Genomic DNA, 26016 nt, shown 5'->3' with positions numbered 1-26016 from the left:
CAAACAAAGAATTTTCCATGGACTCCGCTTCCATGTAAGTGTGCACTTTTGTTTGGAACTTTACCAAGAGTCATTCACCATCTCAGGGAAAAAATCACCTCGTGCACAGCAAACCCACTCACTGTGTCTGAGGCTCAGTACAGCACGCCTGGATCAGGATTCTTTTGCAATGACTGCATTCAGGCAATGCTACGAAAAGGCACCGATTGCTGCTTCCTTTATCATGTCTTCCACGAGATATGCCTGACCACATATATACTGAAATGTGTGTTTTGTTATACATTACTTTCCTGTTATTTTATGTCACAATTAGGGCACTGCACTGGTTATTTTTAACATAACCTACTTACATGTGCACTTATCCATACATTTCACTGGATAGTAAAAGAATAATACAAAACATTTTATTAAAAAAAAAGCAAAACAAAACAAAACAAAACACACCACTAGATTTGGAGGGATGCAAACCACTGACCTAGACTATGGAGTAAGGCTCCTGACAGCACCAATATTCCTTGATTCTATGAAAAACTTTCAGTTTGGCAAGCCCTCATCATTAGCAGGCCTTTAATTCTACTTATATTTGTAAGTATTGCAATTAAGTTAAAAAGAGAAATAAATAGGCTTGCTCAGGTGATACACAAAAACACAGGCTCTGCTAAAGGTTCAAACATCTGTGCAAGTAGTGGGAAATGCCCCAGGAGCTGATGCCTTTTACAGGTTAACAGAAAGGGACACAAAGATCCCTAAGGGAGAACTGGAGCTTTCATATCCATTTGGTCTCAAGAGTCTACACTATTGGCCTCACAGGGGACCCTGTTCTCTCCTGAAGTGGAGTGGAATACATGTTAGTGATCCACTGTTTTAGCATGTCTCCCACCAAGTTCATTAGTCCGGAAAATATACATTGGCAAGTAATGTGAATATTTCCAATGAGGAACGAGAGGAGTCCCTCTCACAACCAAACTGTGCACAAGTCCACCAGAAAGCACCACCTTCAACTTGTTATTGGCTTACAGATGGTAAAACTCTACTCCCATTTTTCAGAGGCAATCATTCTCTGTCACCAGACTAAGGAGTAATCATTATCTCCACTGTACCAATTTCCAGTTTGTGAAAGTGAACTGTAGCCACCCCTTCCTCACACAACTGAATTCTCAGCATGCCCATCGTCTTCATTATGTCTGACCATCCACCATTAGTATTACCTCTTTCCCCCACTATATTAGCACCCATAGGCAGCGACAATTTGACCTCCATAGGTTTTCCTATGTTAAAACAACCTCCTAAGACAAAGTTTGAGGACATACTCCATAGCGGGGACGAGGGGGGAGACCAAGTCCACACTTCATATATAATATAGCCATCCTGGCCAAATGACCGAAAGCCAGGAAACAACTGATTATATACAAAGTATTTTATATCAAAAAAAAAGAAAAAAAATGCTTAGGTTTGGCTAATATACCAAAACAAGTACAAGATTAAGAACAACTAATTATGAGATTGTGCATCATGAAAACATTATTTTTACAGAATTTTGGGTATCCAAGTAACATATTAGAAGATAATACTTCACAAGTTATGAAAATTTCAAAATTCCTAGAAGATCAGATGAAAAAGTAATAAAACTATGTGAAAATATACACGTAGCTTTTAAGAGGGATATAGATTAGTTTTCAACTCTTAGACGTTTCAGAACATAAGTCATTTATAATTTACATAGGAAGGAAAAGCTCTATTATCAGTAATATCTTTTATAAATGACTCAATTTTTCCTCCCTGACCTCACATACATGTATGATACCAAATTACCAATTTTCTAAACATTTATTACCAAATAACCACATGAAACAATACAGCTCAAGTCTCAAGCTTCCCACACTAAACAGCTCAGTCTCGATCCCCACCGTGAGAACGACCATCTGACTTCAGTGTTTGGGTTTATAAAGATTATGGGTTGGCATTTGTGGTGAGGGGCACATTTTAACCAGATGTAACATTTTAAATCTACCTGGTTCAAAAATTAAGAAAAGCAGCTTTGTCATTGGCCCTTCAAAAAAAGGAAACAATACCGAACAGGGCTGGGCCTTAGGAGCTCCTTACCCGCAAGGCCTCGATGACCAGGTCTCTGGCCTCCAGCTCCCCTTCCATCACGCTGAGGAGCATTCGAAGCTCTGATTTACTGAGGGTGTCCACGTCAAACTCTTTTTTCTGTAACACAAATATTTAAAAAGCAATGAAAAAGCTATTCATAGGACAATACACGTCTTAAAGGCATACAATGGATTGTTTTTATCTCAGTGGCTCAGCAAATCTTAGAAGCACAGGGGCCCTCTTCAACAGCAGATAATCTATGCCCAGACCTTCTAGGAGGGGTAAAAACTCTTAAGGCTAAAGTCCCAAATCTCTTCATTAAGGAAATCTATTTTCCCAGCCTGCCTGCACACCTGGATTCAGGATCTCTTCAAATTGTGACAGTAATTTAAAGTCTCCAGAGTTTCTATCAAAACAGGCCTAGTGTATGTTCAGGAAAAGTTGCAGGGGTAGCAAAGAAAGTACGAGAATGTATTCCTAGAAGGGCCCCAATGCAGAGGCTCCTGGGAGGTTATTATAAATTCTGGGACATCCAATAATAACAGGTCATGTTTATAGAACACTGCAGCAGAGGTAACCAGCTGGCAGGCTACAGCCAAATCTGGCCTACAGATGTGTGTAACTTGGGCCTCAAAGCGTTGTTTTTTTTTTTTTTTTTACTCAGCCAGCATTTTAAAAAGAACCTGAAGATGTCACCAAAAAATACAGATCTCTGGTTTCTCTTCAGAACAGAGATAACCGGTTAACCCCAGATTCACATTCTCACACAGCAACCATCTACAGAACCAAGTAGCAGTCCCTTTAGAAGGGACATGCTCTTGCCTTTGCTGCCCTGCTCTCCCTGTCTCTCACAGACACAGGGCAGGCCTGCGTACTTCCAAGAGGCCTAGTCCACCACCCACATTTAGTCAACTGCGTCTATGGTCAGGTGAGTCTGGAACCTGCTACGTGGTGATCAAATGCTTTCTTAAGCAATGCCTCTATAGCTTCTTGCCATTCCAAAAGTAGGCCGAGGCTGGAGTAAGCTTTCCAGAGACTCAGTTCCACCACAAGGTATCAGCACCATGACCCAAGGATCACGAGCCTCATCCATGACTCTTCCAGTTCCAGTGTCTTCTCTACATTCCTTCCCTGCTAACTGCATCAAATCTCTCCTCTTTAAATCCCACTGATGTACCACTGATGCCCAATACTTTGGTCTCCAACTCTGCCTTCTCCTTTTCTGACAACTTTATGAGCAGGTCTTCTGGCAGCCATCTTAGAGAAGCTCAACCAGAGCGCTCACAGCTCAGCTTAGGTGAATCCACAGGTGGAGCTCCCTCTACACACACAGTCCATGCTACCCATCTGTGCAGGGATTCCTTTGATAAACCCATTACCCTCAGAGGGAGGGCAACGCACGTTCATTCCCAAATGCCTCAGAATACCCAACCTCAGAAGCCATTCCTGAGGCCATTCCAGAACATTATTTCACATTTGCATAGCACCCCAATGGTTTCCAAAGTAATCGAGAAGAACCAAATCTAATATGTAAGATATAATCTCTATTTTCAGTTAAGAAAACCACAACTCAGAGAAGTCAGATAACATACCCACATCATTCAGCCAGGAAATGACAAAACTACACCTAAGTGCTATGACCTGTCTACACACTTTACCAGCACAGGTACAACATTGCTGAGATGAAAAATAGTGGCATCCTATCAATCAGCTAGTAAGAACCAGCTTAGCACCTAGATACATGACCTTCTATTATCCTTGTGATGACATAGAAGTAAACATGGCAAGCCCATAAATGATTCCAGGACTTTCAAACAGGCATAACCAGAACTGGCTCTTTCTCGGTTTCAAAGAGACCTTCTAGAAGGAGATAAAAGTACAAAGGGGAAAGAGACCAGAACTAGCTGGTTCTCCAAGGAAAGATTTTAAAAGGGTCTTCCTCTTAAAATTGTTTCTTTTTGCATATATATTAGAGAAGTTATTTAGAAAGGCAGGGGCTCAGGACCGAAAGAGAGAAAAAGAAAAACCTATGGCAAAACCTAAAGGAGAAGTTATTTCTAGGATGCCCTTGCTTAGAAAGTTAACTTAAGAGATATTCCCTGTTGGGGCACCTGGGTGGCTTGGTCAGTTGAGCTTGTGACTCTTGGTTTTGGCTCAGGTCATGATCTCAGGGTCCTGGGACTGAGCCCCACAAGGAGCTCCGTACTCAGCATGGAGTCTGCTGGAATCTCTCCCTCTGCGCCAACCCCCTCCCCACTCGAGTGTACTTGTGCTCTGGCTTGCTCTCTATGGAATAAATAAATAAATTGGTAAGAAAAAAAAATCAAGTTTGCCTATAAATAGTAAAATCTAATATACTGGAGCTCAAATTCTGCTCCCACTACATAACTGTGTCACATGGGTCTTTAACCCAATTGTTCTCAAAGGCAGGCAAGCATAAGAATTCTGTAGAGACCTTGTTAACAGGGACTGCAGGACCCCGTCTCTAGAGTTTCTGATACAGGTCTGTAGGGGAGCCTTAAATTCAACTTTATAACAAGCTCCTGTTGCTTCTGCTGGTTCAAGGACTATACCTGGAAGAGGCATTTCTGTATCTTACCTGATGTGTTTTCTCATCTATGTAATGCACATCCTAACACTCACCCCGCAAAGTTCTTCTGAGCATTAAACAAGAACACATAAATGAAGTAAGTGCTAAATAAAAGTGGTGCTTGTTATTATTCAAGCCGAGAGCAGCCAGATGTTTTATGTAGGGAGATGTGGGCTATTGGCTATAAGCCTATTTCTTTGAGTATCTACCAGCCGAAGTGCAATAAAAACTCAGTTTATTGACTGTGATGAAAGACAGACTCTTTTATCCTGCTTTTTCCCACTGAGATGGGAGAGTAAGCTGCAATTGTTAGGAGCTTTAGAAGGTAATGTTTTATTAATGCTACTGCTGGTTGTTCTAAAGATTTTAATTAATTGTGTATTTTATTGTCCTTGTTTCCCCGAAGCTTCATAAGCAAAGCACTCCTTTTTAAATACTAATAAATTATGAAAGACATTGCCAAGATTCTGATTCATATCAGAGTCAGGAGTGCTTGCCCTGGTTCCATCATCATCAACATTACATGTGACCTGCAACCAACACTGCTGTTTTTTAATATATCACCATCAATAAAAAGGGAAATTTGTTAAAATAAAAACCAGTTATAAGGGTTTTTGATAAACCATTGATTAGATTACATAGAATGTTTAAAAAAAAAAATCATGTTTCCCATCACAGTGTATTAAGTGATGCACTATTTCAAATATAGAGTTTGTTTGCCCGCCAGCTACTCTCTCTCCCCTATGCTTCTCACCCCTGGGTCCTCACTAAAAACACTACTGCCTTCTGGCCTTCAAGAATAAGAATATTATCGTGGTATTTTCAAACTGTCATTCTCCAATGTTTGATGTTTCTGTCCACTATTTTGGCAAAACAGAGTATATGAAACCATGTTAGAGGTCATTTATTTTACAAATAAATTTGAAGCACGTTAGTATTTTTAGAAATATAAAAAAGCCCAAACACAAAAATCCCAAGAAAAAAGTATGTCCGTTTCTTATGAAGTGGCATTTATCTGACTTGATGCATGTATGGTACAAAAGTACTCAGATATATAAGAATTATTAATGTTCTTTGGTTTAAGAACAAAATAATTGTTCTAAATCTTTTATTTTTTAAACCACATTGAGGCATGATTGACATACAAAATGCTGTACATATTTAATATGTACAACTTGATGAGTTTGGAGAGACAGGAAACCATCACCATAATATAGGCCATAAACAAATCTATCACCTCCAAGTTTCTTCCTTACCTGTTGTGGGTTTTTTTGATAAATTTTATATTTTTAAGAGGCAAAATAACTTGATAACTTAATTTTCAAAAAAAGATAGAAGACAAGAGAGAGCCAAACGCCACCACTCACATAAAAGATTAGGATCTTTATCAGGAGATCCATGAAAACATGACACCCCAGACCCCCAACAACAACAAAATCATAGCAGACATGTTCACACACCAAGCTTTATTATTAGTGCATTTGTTTTCCTTAATAAAGAAATCCCAGATCTCATCTTTAAGTGAAAGCAAGGTACTAAAAAAAAAAAAAAAAAAGGAAAGAAGGAAAAAACCCAGCTAGATTGCAACTCTAGAGGCCACCCCTCTGCCTGTCATGTTTGACGGTTGCTAGGAAAAGTAGTCCAGGAACAGTGCTTAACACCTAGTTTTAAAAATCTGACAGAGGCAGCTTAAACTAATCCAGAGTTTGGTCATCAAACTAAGAGCCTTCTTCAGGACATAACACGAAAGAAGAGACACAATCCCAAACTCGTACTGTTCAACACAGAAGTCTTCAACAAGCTCTAAATCACTTGCAGTGGTGTGGGGAGGGCATTCTTCCAGATTTTCTTATACAGGCTCAGAGAGAGAGAGGGAGAAGACAAAATAAAACCTAGCTGAGTTAAGTTGCCAGAACTACATAGAGGCCAATACCAGTTTCCTCCACTACCACTCCATACCCTCACCTCTAGGGGAAAACAAACAAACAACCAAACAAAAAACAGAACAAAAACTAAAATAAAAAACTAAAATAGTGGGTTTTATGTAAGGAATTTCAACAGTCACAGCCCAATAGGGCCAGAAGATCCTTACCCATATCCTTTCAGAATTAAAGGGGTCAGAACATTGATGGTTGCCAGAGCATTTAAGAGATTAGGCGTCATAGTGGCAGAAGTACCTCCCAGATCTTTGTCCAAACTTCCAGTTATGGTAAAAATCTAGTGATCGAACACAGAGCCAGATATTTTCTCTGGTACTTCCCACAGACACCGAGAGTACCTTTTCCAGTTTCAAATCTAGTGGGCTACCCTACATTTGATCAGTGAGTTTACCACATGGGAAGGAGGTGAGGTACCGGAGAAAGCCAGTGGGCTAGAAGAGCATTAATTCATCTGTTTGGACCTCAAGTTTCTCAGCAGTAAAATAAGTATGTTGTACTAAGTGATCCCTAAAATCTCCCCCAGCTCCCAAATGTTCTGATTTCACAGACGATCAGGCTAACTAGATTACTGGACTGAGGAAATTTAGGTCATTCCATGAAGCCTCTGAGAAACAGTTGAGGTAAATTGATTTTGCCTCTTTGCTCTGAAGTTACAGAAATGTATTTTCTTCCCAGTCTAATAGGGCATGCTAATAATTAATAAGGCACATTTAGAACTTCCTATGTAAGCAAGATTTATGGCTCGGGGATGAGTAAGAGGCTGTAAAGAAGGGGAAACCAATCAAATCCATCTTGAAATTACAAGGAGAAAACAAAAAGCTGAAGACTATCATTAACATGAAAAAAAAAATCCAACTTTCCAGGTACACAGAACATTTATAATGTTAAAATATGAACTCACACAATTATATGGATTTTCTTGAAGAAAAGTACATTTTCATGCTCTAAAACTACTTCAAATCTCTGACATGACATCCTGCTTTGAGATTATTCCTCCCGATTTCATCTATTAAGAGGTTTACTTACAGGGTTTGCATACCTTTGATTTTGTTCTTCCTAATCCTTTGTCCTCTAATTCATGGGAATCCTACTTTCTTCAGGACATAGCTCACATCTCACATCCACAGGTCTTTATGGACTCCAGAAATCTGTCCTTTTCTACACTCAGTCTTACTGTCTGTTCTAGTACTTCATTTGGCAATTAATCATGTCTTGCCTTGTGTATTTCCTCATATTGTCTATCTTAATGCTCTATTTTTTTCACCCCTACTAGAAATGGGAGGACAGCCAGAGTATCAAATCCTCACATGATTCTACCTAACATTCACGCCCACCCACATTTGTCATAAAAGCCTATTTCACACAATATGAACACACAAAGCATGTAAGTCATGTGTAAAGGATACACCTGTCTTACTAAAATACAAGGTTATGGCCCCACTCTTAGGCCAACTAAGTAACTGGTCAATCATCTTCATTTATCGTTTCAAAAATCATCTAGAGCAATCTACGCTAGGGCCACTTGGTGTGGGACTTAAAAGCAACATACTGAGAACTTGGGGTCAGCTCTCCAGGGCCTTACACCTCAAATCAACCCCACTGCCCGAGGTCTTTCATGCAAGACAAGCAACTGAGTATACTGGAAGGAGGCAGAACTGACAAGTAAACAGAATGTCAGGAAGGAAACCTCGCAGTGGGTAGAACTAATTTTGAGTACAAGAAAACTGGAATGAAAAGCAGAGAAATGGCTCGGGCAGGGGTGACAAGCTCTGATAATTAAATGCAGCTATGTCCCTTTTCCTCCTTTCAGATCTCCTGTCTCCATTTCCTCTTTGGAAAAAGAAAAAGAAAAAGACCATATCTCAGATAAAACAAATTCCTATTTCCATCCTAACTCAGCTTTTCCATGTTCTATGAGCCCTACATGGGACATCTCCACATGGGAACTAGCATGCAGATCCAATAATTGTCCTTAAAGAAGCTTATCATGCATTGAATATCAGCTTGATTATCTGTAGGTGGCGAATGGCAGCATGCTGATTTTCAAATGAAAAGACTGAGACATAGATGGCTAGATGATACTCTTACAGTTACAAAGGCCTTCTGTGGAATATCTCGGGCCTTTGGGATCATCTTTTTGCCTTTTCAATGAAATATAAAAGTGTCAGAATCAAATCATTTATGAACAAGCATTCATTTCTGCATAGTGACGTTGATTTAGTAATACCACTTTTACGATAAAAAACCTTTTAACTCCATCCTTAATCTACCTGGTTATTGACTAACAATTTCAAGAGTGATTTTTTTCCCTAAAAATCAGGATTTCTCCATACATGGCATCGTTTTATGCACAGCATTAATATGATCTCATTATTTTTATGCAAGTTATTTATAAAAGATGAATACATCTTTAAAAATCCTTTGATTTCAATGTCATCATCATCTTTCTCATACCAGTTTTCCTTTTTTTTTTACTTAATATCTAAGAGACAAGTTTCCTTTTCCATATTACACAAGTCTTGGAGCCCCAGTAGAGAATAATACAACTGAGTGCATTCAAATAGTCTTTTCTAAAACAACACTCAGATGTGCTTAGGTGGCAACGTATACGAGGGCAGAAGGGGAGAAAAACTGCTCCATCTTTCCTAGGCACATTTTCAGTTTGAATTCTAGTCCCAGATTTCTGGGCATGAGCAGACTATGCCAAAGCCTTGCCTGTCTTCCTGTCCAATCTTCCCTTTTATTCCCCCTTTTCCTGTTTCCAAACTCCCTTTCATTTCTGCCTTGACCCCCCCCCTCCTCAATCAACCCCTCCCTCCACACCCTGGTGGGTGATTTGACCTTTGCTCAATTATAGGAAGAATTCAGGATGGGAGGGATGTAGTTACCATTCCCAGCCTCAGCCATGATTCTGAAGAGAGATAATCTAAAGGGAAAACTAAAGTGTTGGAAATTAATGTTTTTAAAAATCTGTGAATCTGAAATGTCACTGAGAAAAGCAGCTTGGAAAGAGACAATCTACAAATAAAAATAAGAACAAAAAAAAATCAGAAAATCAGGATCATCTTTCAGAAACAAGAAAAGCTCTGTAACATCTATAATGTTAATTACTACAAATCACAGGCCAATAGTTTCATTACACTCTAGTAACACACAAAGTAAATTTCCCAATTAGCCAAACAACAGTAAGTATTAGGACATGACTTCTTGGTGAGCATTCATTTTCTTCATTCCATATTGGTGAAACACCTACCATGTATTTGCCTGGCACAGTACTTATCCTTTGCTTTCCTTCATTTTTTTTTTTTTAAGATTTTATTATTTATTTATTTGACAGGGAGAGAGAGAGAGAGAGATCACAAGTAGGCAGAGAGGTAGGCAGGGAGAGAGAGGGAAGCAGGCTCCCTGCTAAGCAGAGAGTCCTAAACGAGATCCCAAGGTCCTGAGATCCTGACCTGAGCCAAGGGCAGAGGCTTAACCCACTGAGCCACCCAGTTGCCCTTGCTTTCTTTTAGAAACAAAACTCACACAGCCTTTCTTGAAGAAGTCTGCTCTCTTCCAGCTCCAGCCCTGTGTCCATAAGATCAACAGCAGATATTTATAAATGGCTGAATAAGTACTCAGTCTGTGAAACATTTTCTCACCTCATAAAGTTACATGAAACACAAGAGGAAAGAACCAACTGGCAATCTAGCTTAGGCAGGGATTCAATCACAGAGAAGATAAATGCTTTTCTCTAAACAAAATTGTTCCTATGAGCAATGTAACAGCAATGATACCAACACCAATATGAAGTCAAAAAACAGGCACAGAAATATATATTATTTAAGATGAAAAAAGAGTGAAAAGCATCCTGTTGAAAAGCATCAGTTATATTTCAGTCTATTTCCTCAACTTCTAACCTATTTTTCTAAAATACACTGTTGCAACTAAAGTTGAAACCTCTGTGCTCATCTTTGAAGGCCCCTCATTTGTGGCCCAGGCCACCTTTCATGGAATCCTAAGAACAGCTACATGGCCCACAGCTTCCTGCAGTCTTCACTTCCAAGTCTTCCTTCCATCTCAAGGCCCAACTCAAATGCCATCCTTCTGTGGAATGTTTCCAGGTCCTTCCACTAGGAATCCTTTCCATGACTCTTCCTCTCGAGACTCCTAATTATTTGTGCCTTTCATGACATCATCATGTCTGACTTGATTCCTGGCCATTTATCAGTTTCCACCATTGGAATGGGATGTGTTACTTTTATGGCAACAAAATGCCACCATTTTGGTAAGTGGACAGTAATGTGTTAAGTCTAAATTATTCCTTACTTAAAAATTATGCTGTGAAACTTACAATATTCTTTTTTTTTTAAAGATTGTATTTATTTATTTGACAGGGAGAGAGAGAGAGAGATAGATCACAAGTAGGTAGAGAGGCAGGCAGAGCTGGGGCGGGGGAGGGCGGTAAGGAGGCTCCCTGCTGAGCAAAGAGCCCTATGCAGGGCTCTATCCCAGGACCCTGAGATCATGACCTAAGCCCAAGGCAGAGACTTAACCCACTGAGCCACCCAGGTGCCCATCTTTCAATATTCTTTAGCTGCCATATAACTATGGTTGTTTTAAGAAAGCTTAGCAAAATTGGCTATGAAAATGTTTTTCTTTGCATTTACATTCAATATTGTCACCTGGAAACAAAAATTTCCAAGGTACCAGCTGCTAATTTAATATTCCTGTTGTGCATTTAATAAAAGCACTGTCCAAGTTTTTTTGTCATTATCACCATGACAACAAAAATTTTTATCTACTTTTTTCATATTATTTGCTCCACAAAAGTCCTGAATGACAAGAATGTTGATCAGCTTCCCAAACACAGCTCTAAAGAGATCTCCATTTTCCTTTCACTCAAATTCTTTGGTGACAATAAAAAAAAGCAGGAAGATTTCTGTTTTCCATACTGCCTTATCCATTAGGAGTTATTTTCAGAGTAGAAATAGCAATATAGCCTATAAAAGTCATCACATTTGGTTGAGGCACTGAAAATAACCCAGGTTTCTCGGCATGGTTCACAGCAAAGACTATTAATATGATCCTACTGAATACTGTAGCTGTTACCCAGCTTTACACTTGGGATGCTTTCAGGATTTAAACAGCTAAGAACAAGGATCACAAACTAAATTTAAAACACTCCACTGAAAATCACATTAAACTGAAAACTATAAATTAAACTTGTCTCTAAGCAACAATCTAAATAGTCAAAACTTAGTGAAAACACTCACTTTCAAAAATAGCCTACTGCTTTGGAGTCTCCATTGGCTCATGACTGCCAAATGTACATATAAAAATGCATAATATGTAAACCAATTTGAAATGAAATAAATCTCTAAAATGCAAAAAAAAAAAACCCTATTCCCTAAAAATTAAAAAAAAAAGTTAAGTCCTCAGTTGCCATGAATCCAAAATGCATAAAAATGTCTTTGATTTTTAATCATTAGGTAAGAAGCTTTTAAATGACAAATATCATTCTTCAATCCAGCTTTAAGTATCAAGCTGTAAATCAAGTGGCTGATACAGGAGGACCATATGTTATTAAAAGTAAAATGCCCAGTCTACTGCATAATAAGCCATCATCAGAATTTTGCTAAGAAGTTATTTTAAAAAATTATTGGATTAAGTGTCCTTATTGCATCCTCCAAGGATTGTACAGAAGTAACAAGTTTTACTTTCACAGATTTTTCCGTGGCTATCATTAACCAGGGTGAAATTACAAAATCTCCACCTATGTGCAGTGAAAAGTCAGACTCCTGAAAATTCTCAACAGCAGAAAGGGAACAGAGGCCTTGTTAACACAAAAATCTGTCCGGCGTCCAAGATCCTGTTTGCAATCTAACCAAATAAAACTATAGATCAGCTACAGACCATAAATCAGATGTTTGTGTTTGGTTTAATTGTCAGGTGATTAAAGACTGAGGGTAATAGAAAAAAGGCTGTTCCAAGTCGATTAACCAAATTCAGCCTTCCTGGGCAACAAACACACACACCCCTACCTCTTTTTCTCTCCCCTCCCTTTAGCATCTCATGGGGATGAAGGTACTCAATCATTTGAACTTCCCAGGGAGGTTTGTGTTGTCTTAATAGCTAGCTTATCCTTATTGTATTTCACAAAAGGGAACTGACTCATAGCATCACAAGCGAGCAGGTTTTATTTGAAATCTTAAGTTCACGTTTTCCATGCAAAGAATGAAAAACCAATTTTCCTAAAAGTTTCAAATTAAAACTTGCAAGTTTCACAAGTGGAAATCAACAGCCCTCCTCTTTCTCCGTTTTGCCATCTCTCCCTGTTTCTTTTTTCCTGCCCAGGCTCAGCTCAAGCAGCCTCCTCCACCTCCACATCTCTCCTCTCCCTCTCCAGAAAAGCCCAAGTCTCAATAGTGAGGGAAGAAGTTCCAACTGCCCAGATGATTCACACCTGGCTCTCCCTCTGCTGCTCGTGCACCGACTCTGTCCAGGAAAGAACGGAGGGGCGTCCAGGCTCTTCTCAGTCCACACCACCCGGGATCTCCCGCTACAGCAGCGGGACCGCGCCAAGGGTGGGAGGCGCTCCCAGGGCTGCCTTTCTTTGCAGATCCTTGCAGCTCCAGCGAAGCTGCTTTTCAACTCCGAAAACGTTTCCACCCAGGAAATGTGGGTCCAGCCCTCCCCCCGAGGTACGGACTGGAAACCACCGTTCAGTCTCCGTGCACAGGGATACAGTAGGGCCGAAAGTGGGGTCAGTGTTGGATGGAAACTCATTAGGCTTCTAGATCGCAGCGAAGAACAATGTGTGGACACTAGGTGCTCAATCTCCACCTTGCCTGGGCACCTTCTTGGGAAGAACGAGAACACCTTCCCACCCCGGCCCCCCATCACCAAGTGATGGGGCAGCATGCAGCCAGGACCCAAGGCTCTGACGCTCAGCGGGAGGCAGCAGCGCCCAAAGCCGGACACCCGGCCTCTCTAAAGGGGCCTCAGGCACATGAACACACACACACAATGGGCATCCCCACACCTGCCTGGCGATGACCCGTCTCCCCGTAGCTGCCTTCCTGGGTCCGCTGAGAGATGCCAGGCAGCCCCGAAACACTCGCCCACCACCAAGCGCGCAGCAAGAGGCGAACAATGGGGGGTCAAGTTCGCCTAGAAACGCACGCCAGCCCCCGCCCCTGACCAAACCCCACAGCAGCTGAGGGAGTGGGCAAAGGGGTCGCATAGGACACGCAGGGAGCCCCAGAACCGGGAGGCCCAGGACTGCTTCCCGCAAGGCTGGGGAAGGACGGCAGTGATCCCGAGCCCAGGAGGCCGCCTCACCCTCCTCGACCCGGGCTCCAGCCGTGAGGCACCTCAAGGAGGGGGCACCCAGGGGAGGGGGCACCCCGGGGAGCCCGGGCTTGCGAAGCGCCCCGGGGTGCAAGCCGGGTCCAGCCCGAGCCCCAGCCCTCGTCTACGCTCTCCCCGCGCCCACCCCGGGACCTCCGTTACCGCAGCCTCCGCCGTGGCCCCCTCCGCGTCCTCTGGGGCGCGGGAGAAGTCAGGCTCGCAGCTCGCGCCGTCCGTCGCCATCTTCCTGCTCTAGCGGATCCGAATGCGAGCTCGGAGCGGTGGCTCCGGGTTCAGCCCTCTCGGCGCGGGCGGCGCTTAACCCGCTGCGGTCCGGGGACGCGGGCGCTCGCAGCCCGGCCGCCGCTGCCGCGCTCCCTCCTCCCCTGGTCGCCGCCCCCGCCGTCTTAACCCGCCGCGTGCCGGAGCGCCACCCGCCGCCTGGTCCCCGCCCCGCCGCCCGCGCTGGGCGGCCAGCAATCAGCGGTGCGTGGAGGGAGGTACGGGAAATGGGCACGCGCCCAGGCCCAGCTAGGAAACTGCGGGAAGAAGGGGGAACCAGAGCCCTGGAGGAGGTGCAGGAAAGGGCCCAGTAGGTGATCTCCCAGCTCAGTCCCCACCAACCCTGCTGTGTACAGAACAACCCGATGAAACGTCAAGCCTCCCAGATTCTGAATTCTCTGTAAGGTCAAGGGAAAGCATTTAGTCCCCTCTATTCCACCGCTAGGAATCACATAAGGCATCCTTTTCTTTCTTGGATTTGTTTGTTGTTGTTGGTTTTTGTTTTTGTTTTTGTTTTGCGAGACTGCCACCAAGGGCGTGTTTCCCCTCCTGGTGTATACATCAGGCTTTGTTCTTCTACCATTGCCTTGAGTCTTTCCCCTTGGCCTATTCCTTTTTATACAACCTCTTTTTCAAGAAAGGTGGAGCAAGGCCTTTTGTTTTGTTCTGTGTTTTGACCCCAAGTCTGGGGTGCTTTTTGAAGCGTTAACCGAAAAATGTTTAGTGCCATTCTTGTAAAAGGAAGCTCTCTACTTTTAAGAGAATTTAAGAGATCTCCATGAGGTGGGGACAGCACACATAATTTTTTCCTAAAACCTGATTTTATGGGAATTATAAGTCTCAAGATATATCATGAGATGAATTAGACCCAAACTCTTAATTTTCTCTTCCCACATCTGATTCCGTTCCTACCCTTTCCTGCCAATTCCCAGGATGTGAAAATCTATCACCTTATCAAGACCATATGGTACAGGCCTTCCCAAATCACCAGATCCCAAAAACGTGTTGAAAGCACAAAATCAAATCACATTCAAGCTGTGTCTCAAAAAAGTAAATTCAAACCACAACCAAATCCTGGACTTAAAATTCTGGAATTGAACGCTTGGAATGTTCAGTTCAAGGGTTAACAGATCAAAGCTCTTTTTTTTCTTTTTTTTTTTTTTTAATGGCAGACTCCTAATGAAAGGTTTTGGCACTTTAATTGCCTCACTTTCTAAAGTAGATCTAAATATGATACAAACCATGGCAGAGAATATCTTTTCAAGGACCTGAAAAGTGTGGATCGATAAGTTGTTAAAAGTTCCTTCCCAGAAAGGGTCTACATCAAGAACTTCCACCTGGAACCCTGGGGTTAAGGGTCACAGGCATAGAAATCACCTCCAGGTTATCCTGTAAGCAGAGATGATCATTTATTTATTGTCTTTGACTTTATTCTGGTAGCTAGTCCTTCTCTGAACCCTCTGATTTCCATCTCTGTTCATTATATCATTTCTTTTATCAAACATTCTCTCTGAAATTGCTCAATATTAGAATAACTAGACTCTTTATCCAATGAAAGAAAAGCATTCGACTGTAAAACTTCAATGCTGAACGGATAGTAAAAACTTGAAGTTTGAACCAAAAAAATTCCTTGTTCTTTTCAAAATTCATTTTCACACATCAAAAGGCAATGAATTTTCTTGACACTGATACTTGTACTGATGTTCAATTACCACCAAAGAAATTAACTAGCTCCCTTCTAAGGGAAAAAATAATAATAATAAACTGCACTTAGGTGTTAAGAACTAAGGATATGACATGACAATATCCCTAAGAAGCAACTCCCATTTATTTTATACATGCAGTTCAATTAAAAAAAATATATCATTGGGAAGAAATCGCTTCTATAAGTCTAAATGCAATTAAAGCAGAATTGTCACAAAAGATTCAAACCCTGAGTGATGTCTTACCTCCCACTCCACTCCCCCACCTTTTTTAAGTAAAATAAAAAAAATAAACAGTTGAAAAAAATCACAGAACAGCACATTTTCTAGGGCCAAAATCCAAGACCTGGTAAGGAAAATAAATAGCATTTTGTCCCTGCCTTAAAGCTGCCATTGCCTACTGCCAAGGATTGAAGGAATTTCCCACCTTACTGCACAGAAAAGCACACCAGGAGTTAACTCCCTCACCAGTGGCCTGGCCTGGGGCTGCTTCTCTACCAGGAGGACACTTGCTGGTTTAAATTCTCTCCTGAGAATTAATCTCTATTGAGACTGCAAATTAACTCTTTCTGAAAGACTTTCTTTGCACAAAGACGGGCTCTGCTAGAGTCAGACCAAATAGATCTGAAAGAGTGGTGACTTGATGGCTCTAGAAATTAAATTTTTTGAGGCTTCATTAAATAGCTTTAAAAAAAAAAAAAAAAAAAAAAAGACATCCCAGGGCTAGAGTGAAAATTTCTGAAAAGCCGGGAAAAGGAAAAGATATGGAAGTGTATATGCAGGAAGAAAAGAAATCCTTATAGAAAAAAATAAGTCATGATTTTTAATCAGTACATTTCTTTCAGCATTAAAATGGAAGGAGAGATAACTGAATACATTGCTAACAGAAAACTATTAGTTATATTGTCTTCTTCTCTGAACACAACAATGTGGCTGACCCACTGACAAATGAATATATTTTGTCAGATTAGAACAGTTTATGTTCTGAACCCTAGAACAGAGGTGCTTGTGCTGAGCTATACTCCAAGATTCTCTTTTAAGACCAGTGAAATGGGTTGCTGCAGCTAGGAATGCAGACTGTGGCTGGGGAGCCAAGTGGTTTTCTGATGAGACCATGGCCTTGGCCTCCACCAGCCACATCCTCCAACCCACTAAACCAAAAACCCAGAGAGTTATATATAGCGATGCAAAGGGATTCTTCCTTCCATGTGAGAAGATAAAGGAACAGACACATAGCCCAAAACCGTTTCGCTGATGGAGTAAGAGAATCCTTTATTTCAGTTAAATGACAACATTTATGCGAACTCCAAAGAGCAAACCATATGTTATCATGTCTTAGTATTGCCAAATGACAAAATTACCAAGTAGCAAATCATTTCTGACTGCATTCACAAAGCTATAGTTATACAATTTAAATATTCCAGACCATGCTTATCCCTGTCTACACGATGGTGAGCCACCTAGAAGGACCCAGATCTTGACACTGGGAACTCTAACAAAAGAGAGCCGAAGACCTTGAGTCCCCTGTATCTATCCCATGTTTTTGAAACCAAGACATTGCCAGAAATGAATTTTCATCTGACCTAACTACATTCCCTCCTAGTCAACTTGTCATTATCTACATGTGCTTAGGCTCTTTGTGGATTTTACTCAGTAAATCTAATCCTAATCTAGTTAGCCACTCTTGTCAACAACCTATGGTTTTGGAAGGCCTCCTCCATCAACTGCAGCTGGAGTGTGTACCAAGGGGATGCAAGCTAATTTTACCTAAGCTAAAGCAAAACATAATTAGGAAATTAAATCTGCTAGGTAGGATGCAAGCCAAAGCCAAACATAAATATATCATTATAATCACTCCCAGCCCCTTTTAACACCACCTTTAGCTGGAAACTGCATTTGGCCATTCAATGCTAAAGTGATGTCCAAATAGAAGGTTTTATCAAAGATTTAAAGGTACAGTAAGAACATTATTCCCCAACCTGGTCACTCAGAACAGAAACTCAGGCTCATTGAGAACAATTAAGCAATGTTGATTCAGTTCTGTTGAATGTTTTTAAAATGTTAAGCCATTATTTGTTAGTTTCAGCTCTTACCTGCAGAAGTCATTTACTAAAACTAAGTTCTAGTGCAAAAGATGTTTTAGTGCAAAACCATTATGGAAAAACAATTTTAACAAAGAAATCTGGCCCACTGCTGCCCCTCATCCACCTGAACTGGAAATGGATCTGAATATTTCCATTTATTCAGCCTCATTAGCAACCCTACAAGCCTGCAGTAAGTAGTTACTAGGCAACCACTAAGGCAGGGGTGTTTATACCATTAGGCATCAATTATAACAAGCTTTATTTTTCTTAGAAAGTTTAAAAACTATATAAATAGGTTGTGAGATCTGACCCTTTTCTCATCTGATTAGGAGTGTAGAGCTAGCTATAAAACCAAAGCTGACATTTTCTTTTCACTATGGGGTATGTAATGTTCAATTCAAAAGGAAATGTAGTGTTTGAAGAATTAATAAGGACAAAATATTGATGCCCTTCAATTTTAATAAATATGCAGATGTTTTTTATGATCCACTCAGTGATGATTTATTTATGATACAAAATACAGGAGAAAAGCCATGAATGTGTAAGTCTCCCATATTTGTGAAATAAGCCACATACACCAACATTTTCCTGGCAATCATAATCAATTAGCTGTACACTAAGTTAATAGAGTTTCAAAAGGCTTTGGAGGGTGCCTGGGTGGCTCAGTGGGTTAAGCCTCTGCCTTCGGCTCAGGTCATGATTTTAGGGTCCTGGGATCGAGCCCCGCATCAGGCTCTCTGTTCCGTGGGGAGCCTGCTTCCTCCTCTCTGCCTGCCTCTCTGCCTACTTGTGATCCCTGTCTATCAAATACATAAATAAAATCTTTAAAAAAAAAAAAAGGCTTTTGAATTTGGAAAAAAAATTCCAAAGCCTTTTTTTTTTTTTTTAAGATTGATTTATTTCTTTGAGAGAGAGTGAAAGCACGAGTGGGAGGGGCAGAGGAGAGGGAGAGAGAATCCCAGGCAGACTCCACACTGAGCGTGGAGCCCTACGCCGGACTCCATTGTAGGACCCAAAGATCACAACCTGAGTGGAAACCCAGTAGGACTCTTAACTGACTGAGCCACCTAGGCACCCCGCTTTGGAATTTTTGACACATAAATTCCATCTTACATCATCCAAAATCTCACTTGATGACAAGTTTTTGTCTACCACATTTTTAAAATTCAAATCAGTTGAGATCACTTAAAATTGCCTGAAAATATGATGCCATTATTTGAAGATTTTATTTATTTATTTATTTGACAGACAGAGATCACAAGTAGGCAGAGAGGCGGGCAGAGAGAGAGGAAGGGAAGCAGGCTCCCTGCTGAGCAGAGAGCCAAATGCAGGGCTCCATCCCAGGACCCTGAGATCATGACCTGAGACGAAGGCAGAGGCTTTAACTCACTGAGCCACCCAGGCGCCCCTGATGCCATTATTTGAAAAGAAATAAAATAAATATATTTAGCAGAAATTATTCAATTAACCAACAAATATAAAAAAATTAATTCAGAATATTTATAAAACAATGTCATGGCTAGACTTGAAGCCTTAATTATATTTATGATTTAAGAACTGAAAGAGAAAAGAAACATCAGTGTAGCTATTTCATTCCAGGGAAGGGGAAGTCACTTACAGAGTAAAGAAAAATACTTCTGACAAAGCAACATTTAAATAGTCCAGAATGTTTTATTCTCACAATTAAAGAAATTTAACCACTGAAGTAGTTTTATGCTATCAATACAATGTTTTTTTCCTTATGGAAAATCAGAAATAACCACATACTGACCATTACTATCAGACTCAACATCCCTTTATCATTACATCATCTTTTAACGTTCATGATTTATCACGTTCAGCATTAACTTCTTCATTGTTAAGAATCAATTCAGTTGGGGGACACCTGAGTGGCTTAGTTGGTTAAGTGTCTGCCTTTGGCTCAGGTCATGATCCCAGGGGCCTGGAATTAAGTCCAGCATCCAGCTCCTTGCTCATCGGGGAGCCTGCTTCTCCCTCCCCTTCTCTCCCCGACTTGTTCTCTCTCTCTCTTTATCTCTGACAAATAAATAAATAAAAGATTAAAAAAAAAAAGGAATCAATTCAGTTGGGAAGTATTTTACTGGTACTTTTTCCTTCCTTCAGATCTGTTAAGGACCCTATTTTGTCACCTTTAGCCTCTACTTCCTGATTAGTGACCATCCAAAAGGGATGAGGCCATTTGGGTCATGAGATACCTTTGCTGGACATATTCTTCTTGGACAGCTCTCAACCCCCACCCCATGTGGCCATAGATGCCAACTGGAATGGTGATAGGGAACCTCCTTTCCAGAATTTAAAATCTGAGGCAGGGGCAAGGGAGAAGTTGAACAGAAGCATTTCCAGACGCCCTGAGTTTGAGCAGTGGGTAAAGTCACCCTGCTTAGAAAAACCACATTGTATAGCTCAATTTCCTGTGAAGAATTATTTTGAGAGCTAGAGAAACACAAAAATGGAATCATAGATTCAAATGTGAAAGGTGAAGCAATAGAGCTTCTAACAGGAAAATATTTTCATGAATTTGTAAATCAGAACATAAGTTCTGACTTTTAATGCAATCCAATTTATCAGTCTTTTTTCTTGTGTGGTTAGTGTTTCACGTCCTGTTTATGAAATCTTTGCTCAGCTCCTTGGCCCCTCAGATGCTGTTTTGTGTTGGCTTTCTTGGAGTCTCATCCTGCACATGCTCAGCTTAGAATTTAGCCTAAAATTTGAGAGGAAATCATGTACAGATTTTTTTTGAATCTTAAGTTTCTTCTCTGGGACTTTGTCCTTCAAGTCCCACATAATTTGGCAACCTTCAAATCCTGACCTTTATCTCTCTGGTCCAGTAAAACTCATTTTTCTCCAACTGTTCCCTACCCCCATCCTCCTCATTCACTCAAAAATCATAGCCCCTCAAATCCTGTCTGCATGTATGACTTGCCAACCCCTCTACCAGTGGTTTCATATGTATGTTGTTTCACCTCTTTTTGTTGTTTTTAATAGGAGGATTGACCCTATACTAAGTACCCTGTCATAACTAGAACTGAAAACCACATGTGCTTACTTTAAGAAGGAATGTTTATAAAGAAAAAAAACTTCCTAATGTTCACTTGCCTAACTGGATTGTATCCAGGACCGTATTATTTATTTTCTCATCCTGGGGTTGGGGGTACCCAGATGAGACTCTCCAGTTGCCACTGACAAACAGAATCCAGGCACTGATCTGCTACCTCCTCCAGAGTCAGACATGAAAAACCATGTTGGAAATAAAGGATGACATTGCACCAGTAGACATATAAATTCTATTACCAGTCTTAAAAATGGAGCAATATGCCTCCTATTTCTAGGGTGTAGCATGCCTGACAGCTTTCAGAAATTAAAAGAAAAATGAGAGATCGAAAAGAGGAGAGGAAGAATAGAGTGAGGCTGGCCTTGGGTTTCCCTTAGTTAAGAGACTGATGGTCAAAGGGACATCTTTCGAAGAACAAACATCTCGAATGTGAAGATTCTTGTACATTCTGGAAAACTTTTGCAGATTTTCTGGACTTTGAAGTCAAATGAATATTGGTGGGTATGGAAGAACATCAACTCCAAGCTTGCAATACCTAACACTGAGCCAGCACATGACAAGAAGTCAATAAATATTTAGTCAAATTAATTCAATGGAACCAATGGATGGAAGGATGGAAAGTTAGGTGAATAAATGGATGGAGTAAATATCACTACCTACTTACTTTTTTGTATCGTTGGCCCCTTAGGCATTGTGGTGAAACTTAGGGATTCCTTCTCAGAAAAAAATTTTAAATGCATAAAACAAAACAGAGCATTATAAAGAAAATTACTTATGTTCAAATCCAGTGATCAAAATTCTGCACGTAAAAAAAGAAAATTTTGTAACATAGGAATAGAGGTGTTTCTCTCTTCCATAAAGAAATAAGATGGTATAGTGGTAGACCCATAAATAATATAATTTTGAAGTCTCCATGAATGTAAATGATATTTTAGGATCTCTGTAACGATTATATTGTGATTTTAAAAATATCTGTGATTTCTACTGAGACAAAGTCATAGGTACTCCCAGGTCTGTTATGGTCCATTGCCTAAATTCATAATTGAAGTAAATGTTAACAATCAGCAAGAGTGAATGAACATGGAAATAAAATTAAAAAAAAAATTTTTCATGGACTTCTCATGGAATTCTATCAATGAATCCTATCATTTAAGAAGCGCACTCAATAGATATTAAGGAGAGTTCATACCTGTTAAAATAAAACTTTCTATCCAATTTGAGACTTTTAGTGAGTTACATATATAAATATATATTTATATAAACTTGTATGTGTGTATGTGTGTGTGTGTGTGTGTGTGTGTGTGTGTATATATATATATATATATATATATATATATATATATTTTTTTTTTTAGAGGTGGAGAAGGATGGAAATTTTGATGTATTAGGCCAAGTAGGGTATGCCCAGAAGGGTTAAAGATTCCCAAATGGTACTCCCGCTCATCCTCCAAACAAAACAAAACAGCTCAGTCCACATACTGCAGAGAGGTTGTTAAGTGCAGGGTTCCATGATTAAGAGCCTTTTTCTAGCTGTGTGACCTTGGGCAAATGCTCTTCTCAGTTATCTCATCTGTTAAGTGGCAATCATAATGGCTCTTGCCTCTACAGCGTTGTTGGGAGGATTAAACTGAGTGATTCATTTAAAGCACTTAGTACAGTGTTTGGCCTCCAATAAACTCCTAGTAAGTTTTCCTTCATTACTATTTTCATGCTCTGCATACACCTGTTAAAGAATAAACAGTCACTCTTATGCACATGACATTTCGGAAACAATTTATTGAATTAATTAAAATGATTCTACAACTACACAACAGTCCTAACAGGCTCTTTTGTATAAACTTAAATTTTTAAGTCAAGTATTCTAAGATTTTAGATTGAATAGTAAAAACTCCCCATAAATTCTTGCAAAAGTCACAGTCAAGAAATGTGGATCCTCTAAGTCAGTTCTCACCAAACTGATGATTGCTACATTTAAAGCACACCTCTTTTTACTCAATGAGGAAGTGTTGTAACTAAATAATACTTAGTATTGATCCAAAAATATCATTAGGGATTAGTTAACTGGTCAGTTTAGATTAGCTCTAAACTCAGCCTAATTTAAGCCGATGGGCTAATTTCTTGTTTTGTTTAACTCATATAATGTTATTTTTTTAAGGAAATAATTGCTCACATTTTACAATTGGAGGATTTCATATAAAAATTCAGCCTTTCAACCTCTCAGAAGTTTAAGAGTACCTGAAACCACTGTGCTCACGCTGAGTCCCTTTGAGACTGAGACTTGTTCTCTCCAGCTGTCTAGAATCTCCACTGCCCTGTTTCATTCTACTTTACTTTCTTGTTTCCCATAATTACATTACTTTCTTGTTTTTCTGTAGGGTTTTAACTTCATGATCCCTAAGTCAGAACATTGCAGTTTATGTGATTCCAGTAAGATTGTGTGTATTTATTCATTTTAATCAAAATAGTGGAGGAAACTTGGGCTTAAAAACATGTTTAAGATCTAGTAATGTAGGTATCTTGCCATCCACCATCAAAATGCACGTTAACAATTCAGAAATCCTTTGAAAAATGTCAATATAAGCATCTGTTATGAACTAAATTATGTCCCCCTCAAAATACATTCGTTGAAGTCCTAAACCCGAGTACCTCAGAACATCACTTATTTGGGAAAGCCTTTACAGAGGTAATTAAGGTAAAATGAGGTTGGGTGGGGGGGGTCTAATCCAACATGTCTGGTATCCCTATAAAAGGAGATCAGAACACACACACACACACACACACACACACACACACACACACACGGAGGAAAACCGTCTGGAAGAGGAGACAATGGCCATCTGCAAACCAAGGAGAAAGTCCTCAGAAGAAACCAACGCTGCTGCCAACTTGATCTTGGACTTCTAGCCTCCAAAACAGTAAGAAGATAAATTTCTGTTGTTAAAATCATCCAGTCTATGGTACTTTGTTATGGTAGCCCTAGCAAACTAATACAGCATCTGTTCTGAATGAACTCATTCTTCCTGGGCTCTCCCACAAGTGACTTTACATCACCCAGGTCATCTCTGGAGTAAGCTCACATCTCTAGGGTAAGAAGTTATGGACAGAATTGAGGCAGTGAGGAATGCCTTGGTGCTTCTCGGTGCAAATGTTCCAATATATGGGCTTGTCAACCTGTAATTTCAAGTAATTTGTCCCTAGTAATAGGCATAATTCTGAAGTTTGCATCTTTCTTTTCTTTCTTTTTTTTGGTGGGGGGGTGGGTAGTGGGGTTACTGAAAAATGAGATCAGATTCAAGGTCGTTTCTATATCATCTCATTCATGAGATTTTGAATATGCTTCAATGAGTTTGACAAGAAGAGCACTTATTGCCAGCTCACCAGGAATTGCACAAAGCTTGCCACGTATCTTATTTATGTCTGTAGTGTACCCCGTATGCAACTTTTTTATCAGTGTGCCCTGGCTCAGAACTGCCCATACCGCACAACTCCAGGAGGCTCCATTCCTCCAGTGACTGAATAAGGCTGAATAAGAGTTAAAAACACTGGCTGCCATTTCAGCTGCAGGGCCTTGGTATTAGAAGACTGGTTTGACCTGAAGCAAGTGACTATCTTTTCCTCATTATAAAATGGGAATGAGCATTTCAATAGTTACTTCACAGGGTTGTGGTGAGGATTGAAAGAGATTAACATGTACAAGTGCCTCAGATGCTGAAAAGAGCTACACAAGGAGTATTATGATTTTGAGGAACCTTCCAGCCCTCAGGTTCAAGGATCTTTCAGCCGGACATCTGCTGCCTCATCATTAAGAAATACCACCAGCCCTTGGCTAGACCATGGTGGAGCTTCCATCCTGTACACACATATTTCTGAGTTCTTCGTTAAGGAAATGCTTCCAGGGTTAAGACATGGAAGGAGTTTCTCTTTCCCTTATTACCACATTTTTTTAATAAGAGTAAAATTTCCCCTGTCAGAACACATCAAGATACCATGGTGACAATTGCTATAGAAATGCTAGATTTAGAAAGAAACAAGGTGATTTCAATTCTGTTTCCTGCTACCTGTGTTCAACAGCCTAAACCAAACCTATGCTGGCCGGAAGACAGAAAGGGAACACCTGTCCCAACTATCTTGCCCACTCTGCTCTAGAACCTAGAACGTCCACTTCCTGCGGCCTCCCAGAAGTACTGCATAGAATAAAGTGCTAGCTTAATATTATTTGGAACACATATATACTGGGATAACATTAACAAAAAAAATTTTTTTAACATGTAACTATCCGCTGGTATCTAGATCATAGGCTGTTAACTCAAATGATTACCAAAAGCCAGATATATGGGTTATCTGAATAAGGGTGGCCAAGGGTTTAAGGCAATAGAGAATGATGGGGGACTTGAGCCAATAGAAAGGCACAGGCTCTGTCCAACTAAACGGGAATATTTCCTTGAGCCGAACCAAGAAACACAAATGCAGCAATGTCAGAGCTTCTCATTTTTTCAAGAGATGGAAGAAATCAAATGTTTATGTTAAATTTTCCAATTTTAAAACATATCTGCAAGTCAAATCTGGCCATGGCTGCCAGTGTTCTGGTTGATTGATGCCCTGAATCCAAGAATCATCTCCTCCCAGTCTTAAAGTAGAGAAAAATGGAAGCATGCTGAAAACGTGCATTCTCAGTAGCCTCCACAGATATCCTTATTGAATAAGGCCCTTTCGGAAGCTAAGCTGTATGTTTTACCCAGCAGCCCAGGAGATTCATCTGGAGATCACTCAGGGACCACCTTTTGGAGCATGCTGCTGAAGACCACAAGCTACTCCTAAGATAATACTCATCTTTGTGCCCCTGGGCCTAGTACATTATCAAGCATGGGAAATTTTAGGAGTAAATGAATTCTTCCTTATCCCAGGGCTGTATCAC

At 40.3% G+C, this 26016-nt stretch overlaps 1 protein-coding gene across 1 annotated transcript in view; it reads right to left on the bottom strand.

Annotated features, from left to right (window-relative positions):
• Positions 1 to 14202, bottom strand: part of LOC111152046 (cortactin binding protein 2) — a 150573-nt gene extending 136371 nt beyond the window's left edge. The window contains exons 1-2 of the mRNA XM_022510331.1: positions 14122 to 14202; positions 2104 to 2211 (exon numbers count right to left, since the gene is read on the bottom strand). Coding sequence (XP_022366039.1) covers positions 2104 to 2211; positions 14122 to 14202 — 189 coding nt within the window. The remainder of the gene's footprint in view (positions 1 to 2103; positions 2212 to 14121) is intronic.
• Positions 14203 to 26016: the final 11814 nt, after the last annotated feature.

This window comes from Enhydra lutris, unplaced genomic scaffold, assembly GCF_002288905.1.
Source record: "Enhydra lutris kenyoni isolate GAN:26980312 unplaced genomic scaffold, ASM228890v2 scaffoldscaffold27, whole genome shotgun sequence".
Classification (NCBI taxonomy): Eukaryota; Metazoa; Chordata; class Mammalia; order Carnivora; family Mustelidae; genus Enhydra; species Enhydra lutris.
Note: the sequence above shows the minus strand (reverse complement) of the source record. Positions and strands in the feature narration are given on the sequence as shown.